Below are 26727 nucleotides of genomic sequence, written 5' to 3'. Positions count from 1 at the left end.
TTTTATTCAATATACACGTGACAAACTGTTCCTTCATGATCCTTTGGCAAAGGTTCTGGTATGGAGGAAACTTATTAGGGGTTAGTTTTCAATACCCCAGGGTATGTGCACACTTTAGAAGCACTTGTAAGTTGCCCTCCGCTCCTTATTCCAGCCAGATTGAAAATGTGGTGCAAGGAACAGAGCACAGCTAGCCCTGGCCTTTTTGCATCCCTTTGGGCTTGCATGCATCCCAACATCCACCCCAGTTGGATCAAGCCCTGCCTAACGCAGGCATTGCTTGATTAAAGGGTCATGCCACAAGTCTATACGCTCTGAGAAAGAGAGAGCAGAGGTCTGCAGCTATTTACACAATGTACCAATGTGTTTAAAATGCAAAAACAAAGGCCAGTTGCAACTTTTTTTTGCACACAGTGTGGTGCATTGTATAGGAACTCAGTTGTATTTATAACAAAAATGCTTCTTCTTTTTTGAACTAAAGAAACCACTTAGATGAGTCATGAATGTTTTCAAGAAAAAAACTCAGAAAAGTCCAGTTGTTTTAGACTTAATTTTACTAGATGCTTTTTCTGTATCATTACACAATTCAGTATACTCCATGTGGTTGTTATTGCAGGAGACCATTTGAGTAATCTGGGGATGGTACCTGAATAAACTTACCATAGAATTAAATCCATTTATAGAAAGAATTTAAATTCTAACATTTTATTTCATCCTAAAGGTTAAAGGTAATGGCATGCAATTTGTTTTATTACTTATGCTCTCCAAATGGTAAGTGACAAAATATCTAATAATACAAAACTTAATGGCATATTTACTAAAACACTTTCTTTTACCCATTTCAAACCTTATACAAAAATATAAATTTTTGGAATATCCATTTCTAAATAATAATAACTACACTTGCCTGGCAAATGCTATCACAACTAACAGACAAAGATAAAACATCCATGAAATCAACATCCCAAATATACAAATACATCAGAACTACTATTAATATTGATAACCCTAGCACTAGAATTAGTTAACACTAATTCCACAAACAGGTATGCATAATATTTTTCTATATCATTCTCTTACCTTGCAAAAAAAAGCATGCAAAAAAGCTATCAGGCAAGCTAAAATAGAAATGGAAAGGGATATTGCAGCTAGGAGTAAAAAGAATCCAAAATTATTTTTTAATTATGTGAATAGTAAAAAAATGAAGCAAGAAGGGGTGGGAACCTTATTATCACGGGGGGGGTAAGTTGGTTGATGAGAATGGGGAAAAAGCTGAAATTTTGAACTCTTATTTTTCATCTGTCTATACATCTGAGGAGCCAGATAATGAAGGCTTCCCTTTTAATATGCCCAGTTCTAGTAATTTAGCTACTGACGCATGGGTCACTCGGGAGGAAGTTCAAAAGAGACTTGAACATGTAAAGGTAAACAAAGGTCCAGGGCCGGATGGGATTCATCCCAGGGTATTAAATGAGCTTAGCGCTGTGATTGCCAAACCTCTTCACTTAACTTTTCAGGATTCATTGAGGTCTGGCATGGTGCCGAGAGACTGGCGGATTGCTAATGTGGTGCCGTAATTTAAAAAGGGATCCCGTTCTCAGCCTGAAAACTATAGGCCTGTTAGTCTGACATCAGTAGTAGGAAAAATTTTGGAAGGGGTAATAAGGGATAGGGTACTTGAATACATTGCAGTTCACAATACTATTAGTTTGTGCCAGCATGGTTTTATGCGTAACAGATCTTGCCAGACTAATTTAGTCGCCTTTTATGAGGAGGTGAATAGGAACCTCGATGCTGGAATGGCAGTTGATGTCATCTACTTGGACTTTGCTAAAGCGTTTGATACAGTACCTCACAGAAGGTTAATGATCATATTAAGGAATATTGGCCTAGAACATAATATTTGTAATTGGATAGAGAACTGGCTGAAGTCTCAAAGAGTGGTGGTAAATGGAACATTTTCTAATTGGACCAGTGTGGTTAGTGGAGTACCGCAGGGGTCAGTCCTTGGTCCTTTGCTTTTTAACTTGTTTATTAATGACCTAGAGGAGGGCATAGAGAGTACTGTTTCTATTTTTGCTGATGACACAAAATTGTGCAAAACTATAAGTTCCATGCAGGATGCTGCCGCTTTGCAGAGCGATTTGACAAAATTAGAAAACTGGGCAGCAAACTGGAAAATGAGGTTCAATGTTGATAAGTGCAAAGTTATGCATTTTGGTAGGAATAATATAAACGCGAACTATCTACTGAATGGTAGTGTGTTGGGGGTATCCTTAATGGAGAAGGATCTAGGGGTTTTTGTTGATAACAAGTTGTCTAATTCCAGGCAGTGTCATTCTGTGGCTACTAAAGCAAATAAAGTGCTGTCTTGTATAAAAAAGGGCATTGACTCAAGGGATGAGAACATAATTTTGCCCCTTTATAGGTCCCTGGTAAGGCCTCACCTTGAGTATCCAGTGCAGTTTTGGGCTCCAGTCCTTAAGAAGGATATTAATGAGCTGGAGAGAGTGCAGAGACGTGCAACTAAACTGGTAAAGGGGATGGAAGATTTAAACTATGAGGTGAGACTGTCAAGGTTGAGGTTGTTTTCTCTGGAAAAGAGGCGCTTGCGAGGGGACATGATTACTCTGTACAAGTGCATTAGAGGGGATTATAGGCAGATGGGGGATGTTCTTTTTTCCCATAAAAACAATCAACGCACCAGAGGTCACCCCTTTAGATTAGAGGAACGGAGCTTCCATTTGAAGCAGCGTAGGTGGTTTTTCACGGTAAGGGCAGTGAGGTTGTGGAATGCCCTTCCTAGAGATGTGGTAATGGCAGATTCTGTTAATGCCTTTAAGAGGGGCCTAGATGAGTTCTTGAACAATCAGAATATCCAAGGCTATTGTGATACTAATATCTACAGTTAGTATTAGTGGTTTTATTTATAGTTTATGTATGTGAGTGTATAGATTGGTAGGTGTGGGTTAGGTGTGCTGGGTTTACTTGGATGGGTTGAACTTGATGGACACTGGTCTTTTTTCAACCCTATGTAACTAACTATGTAACTATGTAACCTTGAAAAGCCTAACATCTAGCAAATATGAAAAAATGACCCTACAGATTTACACCACTCATATCTTACACCACTAAAAAGATATCATATATGCACAGCCTCGACAGACAAATGTTTGAAGCGCAGTAACCCCAGAGCAGACCTTATACTCTGTCTTTGGTCCTGCCCAAATATACAACAATTCTGGGAAGAAGTTACAAATTACTGGAAAAATCTATCTGTTAAAACTCTAAACATCACTCCTACCTGAGCAATCCCCAGGAGTCACAGCAGTTACTAACAAATTACTTGGCGCGAATACCGTGATCTGAAAACCCTGCAGTGTTAGTGACTAAAGCCTCACAACTGAAATATTGTCAAGGAAAGTCTCTGAGTACATTTTATCAAGTAAAAAGTCACAATTTTATAAGCTCATTACTTTTATTTTCTTTTATCATGTTAATTAATGTGAAGAACAAAGAATGTCGGCTCACTGTCTAAAACTGTTTCATTTTATTTGAAAAATTTCTAAATTAAAACAATTTAAAAAAAAAAACATTCCCTATTAAAATGTGACTGTGAAAAGTTTGGGGGCCCTTGCATTAATGCTGTGAGAAAGGCATCAGTTTAAATTTAAACCAATGAAATTCAGTGGGTGAAATATGATTTGCGTTTGATGACTCTGCCCGATTTTCTAACCTTTAATTTAGTCCCCCAGTGACCAACTGTGAAATGTTTGGGGACACTGGTATTAAACATGTGAGAATGTCGGCATTTTAAATTTCTGTTGGTGGCTCCACCCACTTTTCAATTATTGTCACCCAGTAACTAACCATGCAAAGTTTGGGGATACTTGCATAAATAGTATGAGAATGGCACCATTTTAAATTTAAACCAATAAAATTCAATAGGTGAAATCTGTTGGTGGCTCTAACCACTTTTTCAACCCTAAAACTGCAGTCCCCTAGTGATAAGAAGAAATTATTAGAACAAGAAAAAGACTAGAAAGGTAAGTTTGAGAACAAACTTGTTTTAAAAACATTCAGTTACTAAATTAAATCTGATTGGCTGTTGTTGGCTCCACCCAGTTTTCTAAGCTTGGGCCACAGTTATATAGTAAAGTATATAGTTAGTATAGTGAATTGTGATTAGTGGGTGTGGCCCCTTTTTCTAACCTTGAGTCACCCAGTGACAAACAGTGGGCACGGTGACATTGGCTGTTAGTGTCTCAACTGCAGTCCCCCAACTCTGCAAAGTTTGGGGTGTAAAAATTGTGGAACTGACTGCATTTTAAATTTAATTGAAAGTAAATAGGTGAAATGTGATTGGCTGTTGGTGGCTCTAACCACTTTTTCTAACTTTGAACCGCAAATACCCAGTCACTAACTTTGCAAAGTTCAACAACCCTGGAATTAATACTTAAATAATGGCATCCATTTAAATATAAACCAATGAAATTTAATGGTAGGAAACGGATTGGCTGTTGGTGGCTCCACCCGCTTTTCCTAACCTTAGCCCCCCAGTGACAAACTGTAAAAAGTTTGGGGACACTGGCATTAAACATGTGAGAATGGCAGCAGTTAAAATGTCCCCACTGAAAACAATTAAAGAAATGTGATTGGCTGTTTGTGGCTCCGTCCACTTTTTCTAACCTTGAATACGTAGTCATCCAGTGACTGACTGTTTGATAGTTTGGGAACCGTGGCATAAATAGTGTGAGAAAGGCAGCAGTATAAATATTAACCAATGAAATTCAATTGGTGAAATCTGATTGGCTGTTGGTGGCTCTACCAACTTTTTCTAACTGTGAAAAGTTTGGGGACCTTGTGTAAATAGTATAAAAATGGAAGCATTTTAAATTTTAAACTAAAAAATTAAATAGATGAAATCTGATTGGCTGTTGGTGGCTCCAGCCACTTTAAAATGCAGTCCCTTAGTGACCAACTGTGAAGAGTTTGGGTACCCTGGTATTAATGGCAGCAGGTTGAATTTCCCCATTGAAAGTCAACAGGTAAAATCTGATTGGCTGTTAGTGGCTCTGCCCCCTTTCTTTAACCTTGAACCACAGTTATATGGTGACTAACTCTGCAAAGTTTGGGGACCTTAGTATTAATATCTAAAGATTAGCTGCAGTTTAAATTTAAACCAATGAAAGTCTATAGGTGAAATCTAATCTTCTAATTTAGTAATCTTGGACCACAGTTATACAGTAAAAACCGCTGCGCAAAGTTTGGGGACCCTGGTTTTAATAGTGTCTGAATGGCAGAAATGTAAATTTCCCCACTGAAAGTCAACGAGTGACATCTGATGTGTGAGAATGACAGCATTTTAAATTTAAACCAATAAAATGCAATGGATGAAATCGGATTGGCTGTTTGTGGCCCAACCCAGTTTTCATATTTTTGAACTGCATTACCCCAGTGACCAACTTTGCAAGTTTGAGGACTCCGGCATAAAAATTGTGAGACTCACAATATTTTACACTTCACCATTGAAATTAAATAGGTGAAATGTGATTGGCTGATGGTGGCTCCACTCCCTTTTTTATACCCAGTGACTAACTCTGAAAAGTTTAACAACCCTGGAATTAATACTTAAATAATGGCATCAGTTTAAATATAAACCAATGAAATTTAATCAGTGGAAATGGATTGGCTGTTGGTGGCTCCGCCCACTTTTTCTAACCCTGAATATGTAGTCAGTCAGTGACTGACTGTGCAAAGTTTGGGAACCTTGACATAAATAGTGTGAGAGAGGCAGCATTTTAAATGTAAACAAAAAAAAAAAATCAATAGGAGAAGTCTGATTGGCTGTTGGTGGCTCCACTTTTTAAAACCTTAAAAATGCAGAAATCCCCTAGTGACCCTAGTGTTAATATAATGAGAATGGCAGCAGGTTGAATTTCCCCATTGAAAGTCAAAAGGTAAAATCTGATTGGCTGTTTGTGGCTCTGCCCACTCTTTCTAACCTAGAACCGCAGTTACCTGGTGCCTAACCCTGCAAAGTTTGGGGACCCTGGTGTTTATTACTGTGAGAATGGCAGCAGGTTGAATTTCCGCCAAGTCAATAGGTAGAATCTGATTGGCTGTTCACAGTTCTGCCCACTTTTGGACATCCAACAATTGTATTTTCATTCAGGCTTACCGCATGAGTATGTGATTCAAGTTTGGGGAGTGTAGCTGTAATCTGTAAGATTGGCAGCAGTTTCAATTTCACCATAAAAGTCAATGGATGAAATTTGATTGGCTGTTGCTGGCCCCTCCCACTTTGGGAGGGGTCATCCAACAAATGTTGCTGTTTCATTTGGAGTGACCCCATTATTATGTTATTCAAGTTTGGGGGGGTGTAGCTTCAAAGCTGTAAGTGTGGCAACAGTTTGAAAATCTTCACTGTCAAAGTCAATGGAAAAATTGGGGTGTTTGGAGCGGCATCACAATAAGACAGGGGGCGGGATCGCTTAGAAAAGCACAAGCAACCTGCTCCGCTACAGGGTGTAGAAATGTGGAGAGTTTGGGTGTACCCATAAAACTGTAGAAGGAGTAGCTTTTAGAAAATGGGGGGCATGAAGAAGAAGCGGAAGAATAAGCTGAAGTCGAAGAACAGTATGTTGGGTTTTTCAACCCAACATAATTATTTTTCAAACACAAATAACAATACAGAATGCAACAAATTGTATTAACACTTTTACTGCCAACGACGTATGGGATACGTCGTGGCAGTAAAAGGGCTTAAATGCCAACGACGTGTCCCATACGTCGTTGGCATTTAAAGGCTGCTCTCTGCAGCGGCGGCATGTGCAACGAGCCAGGGGGGCTGTCATGAGGGTCCTGCGAAGCGATCGTGGCAGGACCCTCCAGCGATCGCGTCTGCTGCTTCCCCCCGATGCCGGTGCCCACTGGAGCCAGGAGGAGGAGGCGATCGGGTGCTTCAAGAAAGGTAAGGTGTTTGTTTGTTTTTTGCACTTTTTGCACTTAACACACTTTCATACATTTATACACACTTACATACATTTACACAGACTTACAGCACACAATTTAGCAGTTTTTTTTTGTTTTTTTAATTTTTCACACTTTTATACACTTATTTACACTCATACACACTTACACACTGTCACTCAACTTTTACTCATGTATACACAAACACTTTGTTTTTTTTGTTTTTTCATTTTACCACTTTGTTTTTAGTTTATTTTACCTAAAAACTTTATTTTGACAGCGTGACTATTGGATCAGATATTCTGACCACTAATTACACTGTCATATGGCTTATTTTGTTGTTTCACTGATTTGCACAATTTTTGTGGTTTTATCGCATTTTATCCCTGTATAAGTGTTCCTAATCTGTTTTTAGCATAGCTTTGCCAGGTGTAACTTTGGTGTACAAAAATAACTTTACCTATTTTGAATTCATCAGAATGTGTACTTTCCAAAAATATATGGTTTACTGCACATAATACGCTGTCAGGGGTCTCTGTGTGCAAAAGCTGAGTTGGCAGGCGAGAAATCCATATGCGCTATTTTCATTTTGGGGTCAGTACTTACCGCAGACTTTGGTATATCTATGCATATTGGGCATCAAACTGTTCAGTAGACCTTAGGTGTTACTATTTGGGGTGACTTGCCTTTGTACGCAAGAAATTGTGTGAGATAAATGCGGCAAATTGCAACATTTTTAGGCGATTTTCTGAAATGTCATAAAAACCAATAACTTTAGGAAAGCTCTGCAGATCGGTACTTTGGTGTAGAAAGGACTCTTTACCCTTGTTGGATTTGTCAGAATGTGTACTTTCCAAAAATATATGGTTTTCTGGGGGTCTCTGTATAGTTAGGGGAAGTTTCGGCACATAATACACTGACAGGGGGCTCTGTGTGCAAAAGCTGAGCTGGCAGGCAAAATACTTTTTACTAGCTTTATCCCACATATAATGATGTAAATGTGTTGATTTTGCAGGAGCTGAAATGATAGATCATATGGGGGTATGTTCACATTGGGGCCCCTACATGCCACATACTTAAGTAAACCTATACATATTGGGCATCAAACTGTTCATTGGACCCCTGGGGTTCATATTTAGGGTGTTTTATTTGGTTACTTTATGACCTGTAGGAGATAAGATACTATAGACTGGAAGCTTTGAAGCGATTTAAAAAAAAAAAAAAATCACAAATTTTGATAAAAACCAATAACTTTAGTAAAGCATTGCGACTTGATAGTTTGGAGTAGACAGACAGTTGTGCCTATTCTATATTCCCCAGAATCTGTTCTTTCCAAAAATGTTCAATTTTCTGGGATAAACCTTCTGTTAGTGGAATTTTTGTCCTTGAAATCTAAAGTATGCAACTTTCTGGAGCAGTGCTTTGGAAATTTGGTAGTGTACTGCTGGGAGTTTTTGACCTATACAAGTGAGAAATCTCCATAAAACTATATATATTTGGTATTGGCACGTTCAGGAGACATGGAACTTTCCAAATCAGTTGTATATTCGTGCATAAAATAATTTTTGTTTCTAGTATGTGTGTTTATATTATGGAAAATTTGATTATTTTTTTTTTTTTAGAGATTTAGAAGCCTATATCTTGTTACAGAATTGGAATTACACAAAAATTCTACCATATTTTGAAAGCTTAGGTTGTTCTGAAAAAAACGATATATTGTTTTCCTGGGTAAACTAAAAGTCCCCCCCGAGGAAAGGCCCCTAAAGTGAAACAGTGCAAAATGTTAAAAAACTGTCTGGCAATACAAGTTCTGCTTTGACCAAAACGGCTGGCAGTAAAAGGGTTAAACCAATCAAAGCAAAACATTTTTTCAAGATTGGTGGTCAGAATTGCAGTTTAGTAATTTAATTATGCTATGATATTTTGCTTGTGCACATAATCAACAGCTATGCAGACTTAACGCAATAAAATTGAGAAAATTGCAGCAAAAGAGCTAACATGCAATAAAAACACTCAAATTAAATGAAAAAGTATTAGTGTTGTTGAAGCACAGACACTAAATGCATTAGTCACCTGAGCAGTACATCTATTTGAGTAAAACTATAAAATAAAATAATAAATATTTAATATAATAAAAGAATATAATATATAAATATAAAATAATAAGAGAAAAAGTGCACATGTAAGGGCAGATTTATCAAAATATGACCTTTCATACTGCAACACAAAAAAAAATGTACTCACTTTATATTCATTCCTATGTGATTGTTGGTAGTGTTTTTATCAATGTGTGACGTTAGAGCTTGCCATTTGATAAATTTGCTTCTGCAAATCCCATAGGAATTAATTCATTTTTATGAATTAATTTTAATGGGTTAATTTTACTGTGGTGAACTCTTATTTTACACTGTAATAAATCTGCCTCGTAGTGTAAAGTGTATGTGTAGAGTACTGCCTGTGTGTGCCATACTCTGCCTGCCCTATGCTGCTTGTGGGAGGTAAACCTGGCAGGGGTTTGTTCTGGGAGTTTGTTAGCAGTTGGAAATAGCCATTAAATGGTTCCTAAGGTGTGTAATTATGTGCTGTGGGTTGCTGTGCTATCCACAGGGAAGGAGGAGGCATATGGATTTAAGGGTGTGTCTTAATATGACATAATATAATTCTTTCACATATGAATGATGGTTGATATCCCATGCAGTGATGACCAAGCATTTGGGTTTTTGCTGCACTACCACCATTGTGATAACATGGGTGTGGTTTGAAGTGTGTGTGGTTTAAAAAAGGGGAGTGGTCAAAACTGGCTTCCATTAGCGGCCCTCCACTATGTATGCTAGAGAAATTCATATGATCATTTTTATTGCAGTACCTATTCCCACGTCACATGCATGTGCATAGTAAGAGTGCCAGGACAGTTATGTGCAAGTGTGTGCACTGGCATAGTTACCTGCACGTATTTATGTCATGGGAGGCTTTTAAGTTGATGTCTTGTTAACTGACTAGTTTTTGAAGTTTCTTGAGTACAATTAAATAAAGATATTAATGAAACATTTTATTAGCTGCTGCACAAATTCATATTGAAACTTTGTTCTCATTTCTCTCAGTAAAGACAGAATCATTGATTTATATAATAATTTTACCATTGGTGAATTCTTTTAAATATTTGTTCTAGCATCTTGTGACTTTTGGGCAATTCATCTTATTTATCTCTTGTACTGGTTGTTTGTTGTTTCTGTATATTTATTGTATGTTTAATGTTTAAATGAGTGTTTTCTAACTACATTTTGCTATAAAAGTATACTAGCTACATGTAGCTATACGTGCTATATAGATTATAGTTATAATTTTAGTTTCTCCCTTATGAAATAGTATTAAAACTGTACCTTTTAAATATATTGTAGAACCAAGTTGGCAGCACACAAACAACAGTGATGCTTGACAAACAGAAGGAGCTGGATAAGAAAGTAACAGATGTCCGGAATAGAGCTCTTGTAAGTAATGAATCATTTTTATTCCTAGAGATGACATAATGATGGGGTAATACATATGCAGTCATATAACTAAACAGAGTTTGCTCTAGTGTATTTAGAAAAAAAACAAGATTACCAAAAAAAAAAGTAGTGGCAGAGGTTATGTCCATTGAAACAAACATACAAGTGGAAACCAGCCAATGATTCATTAATCTGTACATAGCATTGTTACAAGTGCGTAGTCTGTGATTTCAAAATGTGATTGGGGATCTTATTAGAGGCATCTTTTGGTGTGAAAAAGCTAAATCTGTGCCTGCTTGCCTTTGTGTTTTTGTAAATGAATAGGCTTGCCAGTGTGACTTGTTACATTGTTACATAGTTTGGCTTGAAAAGTCAATCAAATTTAAACCCTAATATGTACAGGCTTTTTTTATGAGTTCTTTTTTTAATAAACCAGTACCTCACCTGCTACACTGTCCTATGGGGGTCTACACCTTACTCCCTTGTCCTGTTTCCAGGTCTGGAAGTGTGAGTGTGGTAGGATCACTTCTCTTTCGCTGATATACATTTAAAGTTCTTCCACCTGCTCCTTCTCTGTCATTTTCCTTATTTGAACGACTTCATAGACAACCCTCAAAATTGTGTTTTCTTTCCCCTTATTTCCCATCCATTGTAGTAGGTGACTTTAACATACCTGTTAACAATACTGATGCCCCTGCTGGCTCTAAACTCCTTTCACTAATATACTCCTTTTATTTATCTCTGTGCTACCTCTGTCTACAGTACACTTACCACTGCCCTTAATGAGCTTGCTCCTGCCAAGACAAAACACATTAGACCCAAACCGCTCCAAACTTGGCACAGTGTTCATACCAAAGCCCTCCAATTTGCTGGTGCAAATCCAGATCAGAATCAAATTTCTGCAGCTACAAATCTGCCCTCGTTATTAAATCACCCTCGGCCAAGCTAAACCAAACTACTTCACTGCATTCATTATCTCCCTCTCTAAAAAAAAAAAAACCTGCACAAATTTTCTCTACCTTTTTAACTCTCTGCTGTCCCCTTCGTATGCTTCAGTAACTGCTGAAGATATTGCCGAGCACTTTAAAAACAAAATTGACAGCATCAGAAGTGACACTTCCCCCTAACCATTCACCTCCCTCCTTACAAGCTACCCAGTCTCCTCTTGGCTCCTTCTCTCCAGTGGCTGAAGAGGAAGTCTCAAAACTTCTGGCTTCCTCTCACCTTACTACCTGCCCACTTGATCCCATTCCTTCCAAACTTCTACGCCCTGTCTTATTTAAGCCATCTATTTAATCTCTCGCACACTAACTACTGAAATCATTCCCACCCAACTGAAACATGCACTTGGAACCCTTATTCTGGAAAAACCCTTTCTTGATCCCTCCAATCTTAGTAACCTCCGACCTAGCTCTGCTCCCCTTCATCTCTAAACTACTTGAGCGCCAAGTTTACAACCACAACTGACTTTTTGATTTCTCAGCTGTTTTTGACACTGTGAATCCTCTTCTCCTCCAGTCCCTCACTCTCCTCCCTTCACTCTCTTGGCTTTTGTAACACTGTCTTGTCCTGGTTTTTATGTTACCTAGTAGATTCAAACTCATCATCTTCTCCCTTACCTCAGTTCATATGGCTTTCAGTACCACTTCTATGCTGACGATACTCGGATCTATCTCTCCACTCTTGATCTCAACCCTGAGCTCCTAACTGTTTGTCTGCTTACATTACTTGGATGTCCCAATGTTACCTTAGATTAAACCTCTCTAAGACAGAATTGGTTCTCTTTACCCCATCCTGCACCCACATTGTCCAAAGGTACCTATCACGGTTAACAATTCTACTATCACCCCATCTTCCCAGGCCAGATACTTTGGGATTATCCTCAATTCTGCCCTGTCCTTCACTCCTCATATCTAGTCACTTATCAAATCATGTCACTTTCACCTAAGAATTTCCAAAATAAGATCATTTATCAAGATGCTGCCACAATTCTCATTCACTCTCTCATCATATCACACCGGGACTACTGTAACTCTCTATTAATTGGCCTTCCCCTTCAGAGACTGTCACCTCTACAGCCATAATGAATACTGCTGCCAGGCTCATACACCTCTGCAACTGCTCATCCTCTGCCATACCACTCTGCCAGTCCCTGCACTGGCTTCCAGTACCATCTAGTATAAAATTTAAACTTGTAACCCTCACAATTAAAGCAGTTCACAGCTTTGCCCCACCCTAAATCTCTAAACGTATTTCTAGATATCCACGTGTTATGCTTTTCTACTGACCTACTTCTCAACTCCTCTCTCGTTACCTCCACACACTCACATTCAAGACTTTGCCAGGGCTGCCCCCCCTTCTCTGGAATTCTCTTCCACTATCTTTCCGACTTTCTCCAACTGTTTCTGCTTTCAAAAGATGTCTGAAAACACTTTTATTTAGAGAAGCGTACCCTCATTAGTTTAGAATAACCTCAGTAGGCTGATGAAAGCAATACCCTGTGCTACATCTCTTACACTGCTTATATCTAAACTTGCCCATTTCCACACCTTGTGTCTCAACCCTTTCTCCCTATATGTATGTAAGCTCTTGTATAGGTTATTTGTTGCTTTGTATATAACTGTATGTCCAATGTATGAAACCCCCTTACTGTACAGTTCTGCAGAATATGTTGGTGCTTAATAAATACATATTAATAATAATAATTATGCTAAATGGCTGTGGTTGCCTTGGGCTGGTAAAAAAAACCCAAAACATGTACAGGTATGGCATCCATTATCTGGAAACCCATTATCCAGAATGTTCTGAATTACAGAATCTACCATACAATCCATAAATACGTGTTATTAATAATAATAATAATAAATACCTTCTACTTGACCCTAACTAAGCTGCATGAGTCTATATTGGGCGCAAAACAAACCTATTGGGTTTATTTAATGTTTAAATGATTTTCAGGAGATTTAAGGGATGGAAATCTAAATTATGGAGAGATACCTGATGGGATCCATTATCTGGACACCTGTTATCGAGAAAGCCCATAGACTATTTTAATCAAATAATGTAACATTTTAAAACATATTTCATTCTTCTCTGTACCTTTTACTTGATCCCAATTTAAATATAATTAATCCTCATTGTATGCTAAAGTAGACATGGGGGCAGATTTATCAAAATTCAAGTTTGTGAAAACCTCAACAAAAATTGATTTTTTTTTTTCTTGAACACAAGCTTATTTAAGAAAATAAACCGAGACAAAATATTCCATAGGTGTTTTGTCTCAGAAAACAGTTGCATGCTGAATGGAGATTATCCCACCAGCAAGAATGTAAATTGCCGGTGGGATGGCATATCCATTACTTTGGTTTTTTGAGAGGCAACTTTGGGAAACCAAAGCTATACATATGCCATCCCACCAGCAATTTACATTCTTGCTGGTGGGATGGCATTTTGAGGAGATTAGTTGTCCGTGGTAGCGAAGATTTATCCTGGGCGACTAATCTCCCCATGTGTCACTGTCCTTAAAATTATGTGGAACAGGCAATTTAACTACTTAATTCCAGAGTGTGGAGCGATGCTAGGAGATCCTATGTGGACATTAGTCCACATGGACATTTAATGTAATAAACAACATAACTAGTGGAGCATGTATAATCAGGGCCGCCATCAGGGGGGCACAGGGGGTACGATCGTCCCGGGCCCGGGCGTTTTTAGTTTTAAAGGGGGCCCGGCCGCACTAAAGTTTCTTTAGCTCGGGCCCCCTTTCATCAAGCCCAGGCCCTGTCTTCAGTTGTGTCCTCCGCTATGTGCCGCGGCTCTCTGCTACATCTTCGCTTTTATAAGGTTGCGCCCCGTGCGTGTGACGTCAGTACGCTGAAGGATACTTGGGGGGGCCCTGGGGGAAGCTGAAGGATGCTGGGGGTGCCCTGGGGGAAGCAGGAGGATGCTGTGGGGGAGTTGGAGGATGCTTGGAGGCCCTGGCGGAAGCTGAAGGATACTTGGGGGGGCCCTGGGGGAAGCTGAAGGATGCTTGGGGGGGCCCTGGGGGAAGCTGAAGGATGCTTGGGGGGCCCTGGGGGAAGCTGAAGGATGCTTGGGGGGGCCCTGGGGAAAGATGAAGGATGCTGGGGGTGCCCTGGGGGAAGCAGGAGGATGCTGTGGGGGAGCTGGTGGATGCTTGGAGGCCCTGGCGGAAGCTGAAGGATACTTGGGGGGGCCCTGGGGGAAGCTGAAGGATGCTTGGGGGGGGGGGGAGCAGAAGGATGCTTGGAGGGGCCTGGGGGGAAGCAGGAGGATGCTTGGGTGGCCTGGGAAGAAACAGGAGGACGCTGGGGGGGAGCCGGAGGACGCTGGGGGGGGGACCCAAAGGATGCAGAAGGAAGCAGTGGAGAGCAGGCCATAGTATGAGTAATTTGGGGGAGGATCACCAATGTTTTAGGGGGCCCTGGGCTGGCTAGCAATGATTTAGGGGGTGCCTGCCCTGGCACCAATGCAAAACGTAACCCCTGGCCACCAATGTTTTAGGGGGGCCCTGGCTACCAATGTCTGTATGTCTTTTGTATTGATGGGAGGGTCACTGGGGGAGGGGCGGCCCAGAAATTTTTTTTTGTGAGGGGCACCATGATTTCTGATGGCGGCCCTGTGTATAATATCCTTTTATCCTATATATTTTACCATACTGTGGATGACTAAATGTGGAGCCTTTTACTACACTACCACATTGTGCACATCCAAAACACGGGTATATTCCTCGGTACCAGTGTCATCTGTGTGTCCTTCTTGTTAGATCCAATGTTGGCTTTCACTAACATATCCCACATATTTTTAGGTCTCCTATATGATTGCATAGAGTGTTGTTGAAATGTTACCACTTGTGGATTAGCATGTGATAAAACACTCCAATGTTTATTAAAAATATGTAAAATACACTTCATATTGGGATGGTAAGTATGTATGAATAGAATGTTAGTTTCTTTTGTCTGTACTTGTTTCTCCCTCAACAACTGATGTCTCTTTTTCTGAATCTCCACTTCTAACTTATGTTTTGGAAAGGCCTTTTGCAACAAATATATTAGCCGTTTCCTGTTACATTTCCTCCACTATATCTGCATCTGGCACTAACCTTTAACTCTAATCAACTGTGAACGTGGCACTAAGCGTACTACCCAGAATTCATAAGCACCCCTCTTTTCCGCTAGGTTGAACTGAAGAAGCTGCTCGGATGAGTAGTGAAATGTCTTCAATGATTACCTAACAAGTCCAGTTGCTTTAGATTTATTTATACTAGATATCATATGTTTTTAGATAGAGTACTGCTTCCCTTAGCTTCAGCAGGAAGGTCACATATTAAGGACACTTCCCACTTTTTAAGTGAGTTGGAGAGCATTCCAGAAATTAAAGGGGAAGTAATCCTCAATTCCAAGGGGAAGGTGGATTAAGAGCAGTACATAAGGTGTTGGAAAAGGCTAATTACAACTCACAACAGGTTGACTTTTTGGTATCATTGATGCAACTGGTTTTGACTAAAACTTTTTTATTTTTTTCTATTCTTTTTTTTGTTTGTTTTTTGCCCCATCGCACGCAAACATATTCTTAAACAATTTTGAGGAAAGGTTTGGGTATTCCAATTCGATTTCAGGTGGTGCTACACTGGTGATGCTATATAGATGATTTCTTTGTAGTGTGGCGAGGCGACATTGGATCCTTATGTGAATTTGAACAATATATGAATGGTTGTGTACCTCCATCATCCTCCACACGTTAAAAAGTCAGTGCCACGTTCACAGTTGATTAGAGTTAAATGGATAGTGTCAAATGCTGATGTAGTGGAGAAAAGGTTCCAGGAAAAGATTACTGTATATACTCGAGTATAAGCCTAGTTTTTCAGCACCCAATTAGGGATCGTATCTCCCAGCATGACTCCAATCAGGAAGTAGTTAAGTAGTTAAATTGCCTGTTTCACATCATTTTAAACAAGTAGGATGTGTACTGCCTCTCAATTGCGATATGCTGTGAAAGAATCCATTCCTGTGCCTAGACGGAAGTAATAGAGAACTATATGTGAACATGAGGAATCTTGGATTGACACCTTGGAAACGTTAGAGCCCCGGGGGATGAGTAATGATTATGACCTATATGGATTTGTGTAATGTCTATAAATTTTATAATAAAATGTTATTTTGTTTCAGCGTGTTATTTTGGCTCATGAGTTGTAGTTTTAGACTGAGCTGGTAGATGGTGCTTGCAAGCAGGAACTAAGGGACTTATGTTTATAAGAAGTGTGATTTAATTTGGGAGAATATATTATGTTTGAGAAAGGGACATGAGTCCCGAAACGTCACATGTATTTTGTATGCTGCATTTAATTCTTTTAATACAGATTTTTTTTTTTTTTTTTTTGCATATTTAACCCTTTAACTGCCAGCCGATTTGGTTAAAGCAGAATTTTTATTGCCAGACCGTTTTTGAACATTTTGCGCCCATTCACTTTAGGGGCCTTCAGTACAATATATTGTTTTTTTTCTGGACAATCTAAGCTTTTAAGATATCTGCAACAACCTTCTGTAACAAGATATAGGCTTCTTAATGTCTAAAATATGAAGAAAAATAATATTTTCCATTATATAAACACATATATCAGAAACATTAATTATTTTATGTACGAAAATGTCTCTTGAACGCGCCAGTACCAAATATGTATAGTTTTATGGAGATTTTTCCCTTGTATAGGTCAATAAGTCCCAGCAGTACACTGCTAACTTTCCAAAAAACTGCTTCTAAAATCTGCAGACTTTAGATTTCAAGGCCAAATATTCCACTTAGAGTACAGTAGGTGGCATGGTTGTGATGACATTTGGGACAAATGTCATTTATTACCAGATACATAAGTGTAATCTGTGGGATGGCCAGTAGAATCTACGAAGGTAATGGAATTGGATCATTTTATCCTTAATGTTTATCAGAATTCAAGGTGGCTATCTAGTATTTCTTCTCAGGATTCCAGTGTTAAGGCTGGAACATCCTTGGCCCATTTTGCGAAAAGCTTCTTTCAGGGGTTGCATAAGAGGTGTTCAGTAGATGGTAGCATTGAGAAATTGGTTTAGTTAGATTCAAAGTGAATATCATATTTTCCAATGTGTTGTAGAATGTAATGCTAAATAATTTTACAAAAATCATTTGTTTAAAATTTCCAGTGGTTTTATGTTGAAAGAAGTATTTATTCCCTTTCTATTTTGACTCTTAAAACAATGTACCATGAGTTGGATTTCCTGCAGGTCTTTTAGTGTTTTTGCAGCATAGACTTGCAACATTGTTTAAGGAGTCAGGGCAAGAAGAGCATAACATGTGTACATGCTTTTGAATAGAAATTACATTTAAAAATGTGTAAACTTGTAAAGGACATGTAAACCCCACACACAAAAATGTAATCAGTGAATAGCCTCTTTGAAATATTTTACTACCTGCCACACTGATTGTCCAGAGGTTAATAGTAAGACTGCAACATCTCCTTAATCACTTCCTTTTCCTTCTCCTCCTGTTGCCCACTCGTTCCCCCCCTCGAGAATTTGCTTTGATTTCTGGCTTGCCAGACATGCTCAGTTGTTCTAAACTCAGATTACGAAACACGCCCTCCAGTCTAGCAGCCTGTAAAGAGATGGCATTGCTGGTTCCCATAGAAACTCTCTCTAACTGTCTGCTTCATTTTTTTTCCCCTAACCTCCTCTCCTGAGCTCAGCTCAAACAAAGCAGAACTTTAAAAAAAAAAAAAAAAAAAGTGGCCACCGGGTGAAAGCTACTATTTGCTTTAGGAAAATGTGATGGTGCTAACAAACGGAGGGGGATATATGCAGTACAAATGATGCCATTTGGGTGGGGGAGATGTGCCCAACTGATATACATTGTAGGCAAATGTAGGCTTTACATGCCCTTTAAAACTTGATTTGAGTAACAATTTCTTTCACTATGCAAAAAAAAAAATATATATATTTTTTTTGGTGGGAGACTTCTTTAAAGTGTCTTGATTCAATTCAGTGTAGGAATGACTCTGCTTACTAGCAGATTTCAAGGAGCCAACACACTGGTAAATTGAAGACATTCTTCATTTATTCATGGGTGCTTTGTACTTTGATTCATAGGAAGTAGAGCAAGATGTCAAGCTTTTAGAAGACCTTCAAGATGAGTATGACTTCAAATATAAAACTGTGCAAAGCAGAGGTAAGACTCTTAAAATAGTTTTGTCTTGTAGAATTTGCAAAGTGAAAGAGAGCATTTTGAAAGCTATATCTTGGTTGTAGACTTTTTGTTTAAAATATTGGATGGCAGTACTTATGCGGTAGCATAAAGCTGCCATCAGCAATTATTTTTATATTTTAGAAATGGGCAAATGATACTGAAACACATAAGAGTATTTTCTTTTGGACCACACTATTTGGGATCATGCTAAGTATTGCCTTCCATCAATATTTGTGACACACATATTATGACTGCTATTTATCCTATATACTGGGCACACATTACTTCCTAACTGGTAGTTGTATATATGTACCTCATTAGTAGTAAACAACTTGAATAACCTAGTGAAATGGAGTGGAAAAACAAAGTATGTAGGTTAAATGGGATCTTAGAATTGATCCAATTGCATAAAGTATTAGTGAGCAACACTATTTGTACTTAATTAACCATTATGGATTTTAGATGTAACAACTTTGAGATATGTTGTTAGGTCATATTGGGGACATTAGGAAAACGTTATTGAATCAAAGAAAACTTTAGAAGTGTACTGCAGCATCTCTACTTAGAAGTTTGTGTTGTTTAAGGGTGTAGTTGACTACAGGTTTAAAAAAAACACTTCTTGTAGAGAGAAGTGTATTTCTGATTTTCCTTTTTTCTTCTTTACTGTCATAGTTATGACAAATTTTATATTCTAATTTCCAAAAAAATCATTACTAAACCTTAAAAGCCCAATATAATTAAGAAATAGAACAGTGGTGTATTTTTTGGGAACACAGGTACCAACACCATGTCATTATGAAACAGGTTTGAAGTCCCATTTATTGTGTCCTTTTAGTTGGCACAAAATTTAAATATTACAACAATATTAACAAATTTAAAGTACAAGGGAAAGGTGAAGGAAAGCTTTATCTGAAAGGTTTATGCAAATACAGCTATAAGCCCTCAGAGAAAAGCTACAGAGTCATCTATCGAAAGAAACACATGTTTTCTTGTCTCTTTTTTGTGTACACATGTACTTTACATCAGACTTCCTCTCTCAGAAAATCCTTCATTCCCAGGGCCGGTGCCTGCGTAGCTCTCTCCCTTCTCCTGCTCTCCTCTCCCATGAGAATGCATAAGAACTCCCTCCCCCTCCCATCAGAATGTGTGATCTGTGCTATCAACGGCTAGAGCTGCAGCAGGAAGCTACTGAAACCATACTAAAATGGTGCTGCTATCTTAAACGAATGGAAGGAACTTCTAAGGCTGTTTACCCAGGTATGGTAAAGTGTTCTGCAGAATAAAAATAGTGTTCTAGCTTGCACTAATGTGGCTATTCTATTGGCAGAAAAATGCCAAAATGCTCTAATACACTCAACTTTACACTCCCAATATATATCTTCCCACACGGGTCCATACAGTCATGGCCCAAATTGTTGGCACCCCAGAAAGTATTTCTCACAGAAAAGTATTGCAGTAAGACAAGTTTTGCTATACACATGTTTATTCCCTTTGTGTGTATTGGAACAGAACAAAAAAGGGAGGAAAAAAAGCAAATTGGACATAATCCCACAAAAAACTCCAAAAATGGGCTGGACAAAATTATTGGCACCTTTTAACTTTAATATTTGGTTGCACACCTTTTGGAAAAAATAACTGAAATCAGTCGCTTCTTATAACCATCAATAAGCTTCTTACACTTCTCACTTATTGGATGGGCACCTTTTCCCATCAGCAATTTTAAGATCTCTTTAAGATTTAGATCTGGACTCATTGCTGGGTCCTTCAGAACTCTCTGTTTTTTTTTTTACATATGTTTGTGGTCGTTGTCCTGCTGGAAGCCCCAAGATCTCGGATGCAAACCCAGCTTTCTGACACTGGGCTCTACAGTGCAACCCAAAATCCTTTGGTAATCTTCAGATTTCATGATGCCTTGCACACATTCAAGGCACCCAGTGCCAGAGGCAGCAAAACAACCCCAAAACATCATTGAACCTCCACCATATTTCACTGTAGGTACTGTGTTCTTTTCTTTGTAGGCCTCATTCTGTTTTTGGTAAACAGTAGAATGATGTGCTTTACCAAAAAGCTCTATCTTGGTCTCATCTGTCCACAAGACGTTTTCCCAGAAGGATTGTGGCTTACTCAAAGACATAAAAAAACAAGATTACAGTTTGCCAAAATGTACTTGTCAGCAGTGGGGTCCTCCTGGGTCTCCTGCGTTTCATTTCATTTAAATGTCGACGGATAGTTTGCGCTGACACTGATGCTCCCTGAGCCTGCAGGACAGCTTGAATTTCTTTGGAACTTGTTTGGGTCTGCTTATCCACCATCTGGAATATCCTGTATTGCAACCTTTCATCAATTTTTCTCTTCTGTCCACACCCAGGAAGATTAGCTACAATGCTATGGGTTGCAAACTTCTTGATAATGTTGTGCACTGTGGACAAAGGCAAATCTAGATCTCTGGAGATGGACTTGTAACCTTGAGATTTGTTAATATTTTTCCACAATTTTGGTTCTCAAGTCCTCCGACAGTTCTCTTCTCCTCTTTCTGTTGTCCATGCTTAGTGTGGCACACACAGACACACAATGCAAAGACTAAGTGAACTTCTCTCCTTTTTATCTGCTTTCAGGTGTGATTTTTATATTGCCCACACCTGTTACCTGCCCTAGGTGAGTTTAAAGGAGCATCACATGTTTGTGAATAAATAAGATTGTTTCAATTTTGAAAGGGTGCCAATAATTTTGTCCAGCCCATTTTTGGAGTTTTGTGTGACATTATGTCCAATTTTCTGGAAAAATTTCTGGGGTGCCAACAATTTGGGCCATGACTGTATATGACCATTTTATGAAGTCACCAATCACACGTCTTTTTCCATCAGTTAATCAGATCAGATAATCAGATAAAGGATTGAATGGAAGGGACCACTGATAAAGGGGGGCAATATTGTGACCTATTCTTCAGTGAGTTGGGAACAATTTCATGATCATCTTGATCTTGGTCATCCAACAGTGCAAGAAGATCTAATTGCACTTGTTCCGTATCTGATCTATTTTCTTCGAGAAGGCTATCAAGATTATCTTTCACATACCTTCTATTTCCAGCGTTACACCAATCCCATTATTCTGTCTCTTAATAAATATTTTTTTACACAAAGTTCACTAGGATTAACTTCCTTAAAGGAGAAGGAAAGGCATTTGGCATTTTACTGCCAATAAAATTGCCACATTAGTGCCACTTAGAACAATATGCAGTTAGGTCCATAAATATTTGGACAGAGATAATTTTTTTTCTAATTTTGGATCTGCACATTACCACAATTAATTTTAAATGAAAGAACTCAGATTGAAGTGCAGACTTTCAGCTTTAATTCAGTGGGGTGAACAAAATGGTTGCATAAAAATGTGAGGCCACTAAAGCATTTTTTTAACACAATCCCTTCATTTCAAGGGCTCAAAACTAATTGGACAATTGACTTAAAGGCTATTTCATGGGCAGGTGTTGGCAAGTCCGTTGTTATGTCATCAGTTAAGCAGATAAAAGGCCTGGAGTTGATCTGAGGTGTGGTGCTTGCATGTGGAAGATTTTGCTGTGAACAGACAACATGTGGTCAAAGGAGCTCTCCATGCAGGTGAATGAAGCAATCCTTAAGCTGCGAAAACAGAAAAAACCCATCCAAAAAATACAATATATATACAATATATATAATATATAATACAGGAGTGGCAAAATCTACAGTTTGGTGCATCCTGAGAAAGAAAGCAAGCACTGGTGAACAAAAGACCAGGATGTCCACGGAAAACAACAGTGGTGGATGATCATAGAATCATTTCCATGGTGAAGAGAAACCCCTTCACAACAGCCAACCAAGTGAGTAGGAGTATTGATATCCAAGTCTACCATAAAGAGAAGAGTGCATGAAAGTAAATACAGTGGGTGCTCTGCAAGGTGCAGATTATGAGAATAAGGCTAATGCCACACAAGACGTAGGGTGGATATTTTCGGCAAGCGGAAAAGCGCTTGCTGAAAATTCTGCCCTATGCCTCCTACATGTGCCCTCACCCGAATGAATGAGATACGCTCTGGTGCAGGCACATGTAGCCGATATACACATAAAAACGCAAGACTTTGCATTATCTTGTGTTTTCATACGTTTATCGGCTACATGTGCCTCGTGTGGCATTAGCCTAAGCCTCAAGAATAGATAGGCTAGATTGGACTTTGCTAAAGAAAATCTAAAAAAGCCAGCACAGTTCTGGAAAAACATTCTTTGCACAGATGAAACCAAGATCAACCTATACCAGAATGATGGCAAGAAAAAAGTATGGAAAAGGCATGGAACAGCTCATTATCCAAAGCATACCACATCATCTGTAAAACACGGTGGAGGCAGTGTGATGGCTTGGGCGTGCATGGCTGCCAGTGGCACTGGGACACTAATATTTATTGATGATGTGACACAGGACAGAAGCAGCCAATAAATTCTAAGGTGTTCAGAGACATACTGTCTGCTCAAATCCAGCTAAATGCAGTCAGATTGATTGGGCAGCGTTTCTTGATACAGATGGACAATGACCCAAAACACACGCAACCCAGGAGTTTATTAAGGCAAAGAAGTGGAAAATTCTTGAATCGCCAAGTCAGTCACCTGATCTTAACCCAATTCAGCATGCATTTCACTTGTTGAAGAATAAACTTCGGACAGAAAGGCCCACAAACAAACAGCTACTGAAAGCCGCTGCAGTAAAGGCCTGGCAGAGCATTAAAAAAGAGGAAACCCAGCATCTGGTGATGTCCATGAGTTCAAGACTTCAGGCTGTCATTGCCAGCAAAGGGTTTTCAACCAAGTATTAGAAATGGACATTTTATTTCCGGTTATTTAATTTGTCCAATTACTTTTGAGCCCCTGAAATGGCGGGACTGTGTGCATTTTTATGCAATCGTTTTGTTTACCTCACTGAATGAAAGCTGAAAGTCTGCACTTCAACTGCATCTGAGTTGTTTCATTTAAAATTCATTGTGGTAATGTACAGAACCATAATTAGAAAAAAGTCGTCTCTGTCCAAATATTGATGAACCTAACTATTTATTCTGCAGAAAGCATTGCCATACCTAAGTAAAGAGCCAAAGAAACTTTCTCTGTTTGCTTAAGACAGCAGCTGACATTTTCTGTTTGCAGTCTAGCCATTATTGCTCAGATCACACATTTCTAAGGGAGAGGGGAGGGAGTTCTTAGCATTATTATGGGAGGGGGGAGCAGGAGAGAACTGCGCAGACTCTGGCCAAAGGAATTAAGGATTTTTTTGAGAGAAGTCACACCAGAACAACATGTTTACAAAAAAGGACACCACAAAACCGGTGATTCTTTTGATAGAGTGCAGTGTTTCTGTGAGTGCTTATGGTTGTATTTACATAGACCTTTCCTTCTCCTGTAATCATGGCGAACCCCCCTTGGGGGCACAAATGACAGCCCCTTGCTTTACAATGAAATAGGTCGTTCTTGAAGGGGGAAATTCATACAAGTTCACAACTTGCAAAGATGTTGATTTATTATTCACAGATATCGCATCTACATCTCCTACATTCTGTATCTCGGTTGGGTTTTTCGACCCTCAGTTTTACACCTGAATTTATGTTAACCGCACCAAAATCTCTGCTTCTGATATTCCCAGGCTGTTTCGTGTCCTTTCAGAGTTTTTATTCTGGTACAATAGCTCACAGTTAAAAATGTGTTAAGAAGTTTTTTTACATAGGGTATTCTAACTTATGTCTGTTATATGGATGATACATTTTAATTAAGGGGGACACTCTTTGTATTTTAAATTTGTTAATATTGTTATTATATTTACATTTTTTGCATTTGTTATAATGCCATTTTGAGTATTGCCAAATAAAAGGACACAATAGATCGACTAAACCTATTTCTCAATTTATATTTAATTACAGGTATGGGATCCATTATCCGGAAACCCATTATCCAGAAAGCTCCGAATTACGGAAAGCCCATCTCCCATAGACTCCATTTTAATCAAATGATTCAGAATTTTAAAACCGATTTCCTTTTTCTCTGTAGTAATAAAACGGTACCTTGCAATTTATCCCAACTAAGATATAATTTATTCTTATTGGATGCAAAACAATTCTATTGGGTTTCATTAATGTTTTATTGATTTTTTAGTAGACTTAAGGTATGAAGATCCAAATTACAGAAAGACCCCTTATCCAGAATACCCTTGGTCCTGAGCATTCTGGATAATGGATCCTATATTGGGTGTGAAGCACCCCTATTTTTATGGACTATTGGAGACCTATGATTGTACCTGTGCCAATTGTTTTAAATATTTAGTGGAACCTTAGAAAGCCTAACTGAGATAAGTAGAATAATAGATGAGATCATAAAGAATGAAACTACAAAAAACAAATCTAATATGTCATGCATCAAAACTTTTTATCCAAAAAACTCCAAATTACGTGAAGGCAATCTCCCATAGACTCCATTTTAAGCAAATAATTCTAATTTTTAAAAATGATTTCCTTTTTTTCTATAATAATAAAACAGTAACTTGTACGTAATCCCAACCAAGATATTAAATTAATCCTTATTGAAGGTAAAACAATCCTATTGGGTTTATTTAACATTAATATGATTTTTAGTAGACTTAAGGTGTGGAGATCTAAATTATGGAAAGACCCCTTATCCGGAAAACCCCAAGTCCCAAGCATTCTGGATCACAGGTCCCATACCTGTACCATGTCTAGTTAATCCTCATTGCAAGCAAAACAGGCTATTAAGTTTATTTAATGTTTAAATTATTTTTAGTAGGCTTAAGGTATGGAGATCCAAATTATGGAAGGACCCCTTATTGACTAAACCTCGGGCCCTGAGCATTTGGATAACAGGTTCCATACCTGTACTAACGTGTACTATTTAAAAATGGGACGTGTAGGGATCTCAAAGACTGAATCATTAGTAATAGTCTGCCTTCCTGCAAGGTAACACTTTTATGGTAATGCCTTTATTAGTTTTTATTTGTTGGAGAATATTAGAAGCCACAATGGACAGGATCAGCCTGTGGGACAGACTCTTTTCCCAAGATAAGCAAGCATAGAAGGAGGTGCTCTCCTAATGTAGAAAAAAATTAATAAAAGTAATAATGACCACCATATGATGTTAACCTTGTGTTGTGCCATAGCGTTTTTTATCATAACTTTGTGACCAAAACTATTTTTTGATAATAAATTTGTAAATAATTTGCAGGGAATAGGTGGGAGTGTGCATTAAACATTATCAAAAGTTTTAAAAGGCATGTCTATGGTTGAACTTGGTGGACGTATGTTTTTTTTTTTCAACCTAACTTACTACGTTACTATGTCTTCTTGCATTGGTAATGGTAACAATAATTTTAAATTATTAATTTTATATTGGGTTTTTTTTTTCCAACAATAGAAAATGAACACAATGGCCTTGCACAAAACGAACTAAAGAAAGAAAAGATGTTGTTAAGCAATATGCATATTCACGTTCTTCTGAAAAGAAAGGTTTGTCTCTTAATGTGTATAGTGGACTTTAACCAAATAGGTTTTATTTAACCAAACTGAGCATAATTTGTAGACAACTAAAGTAGTGCTGGACACATTTCACATACCTGATTCAAAGACATATAAAACTACAGATCAGATTAAAATATTGCTTTCTGACACAACCCAGTTAGCCAGATGGGATAGAATTTGGAAGCCATGCATGCATTGACCTCTTCCATCCTTAAACCTGATATGGGAATAAAAACAAGTTTTTCCTAGCTATGACTTCAGCCTCTTTTGATATAGGTGGATCCACAGTCGAATAAAAAATATAAATGCCATGAGCCCTGCCTATGTCATCAGCCCTTCTGACATCAGTTAAGTTGTGGTCCCTGTCAGGATCCTAAACTGAAAATAAAAAAATACTTTCCCCCTACCAAGTTGCAATAAAGGTAAGAAGTTAGAGATGTAACCCTAAACCTCAAGTCCAGGGGTTAGAGACTATAGTGCACAAATAAAACAATTGATTGT

General features: G+C 38.4%; 1 protein-coding gene across 3 annotated transcripts in view; it reads left to right on the top strand.

The window, feature by feature from the left end:
* The window catches only part of stat1 (signal transducer and activator of transcription 1), a 221586-nt gene that overhangs the window by 13276 nt on the left and 181583 nt on the right, over positions 1-26727 (top strand). For all 3 annotated transcript variants that reach the window (XM_012970596.3, XM_018097153.2, NM_001079467.1), the window contains 3 exon segments: positions 10371-10460; positions 18596-18674; positions 26123-26214. In XM_012970596.3, coding sequence (XP_012826050.2) covers positions 10371-10460; positions 18596-18674; positions 26123-26214 — 261 coding nt within the window.

Source organism: Xenopus tropicalis, chromosome 9 (assembly GCF_000004195.4).
Source record: "Xenopus tropicalis strain Nigerian chromosome 9, UCB_Xtro_10.0, whole genome shotgun sequence".
Lineage (NCBI taxonomy): Eukaryota > Metazoa > Chordata > Amphibia > Anura > Pipidae > Xenopus > Xenopus tropicalis.
This window is presented reverse-complemented; position numbering and strand designations above follow the sequence as displayed.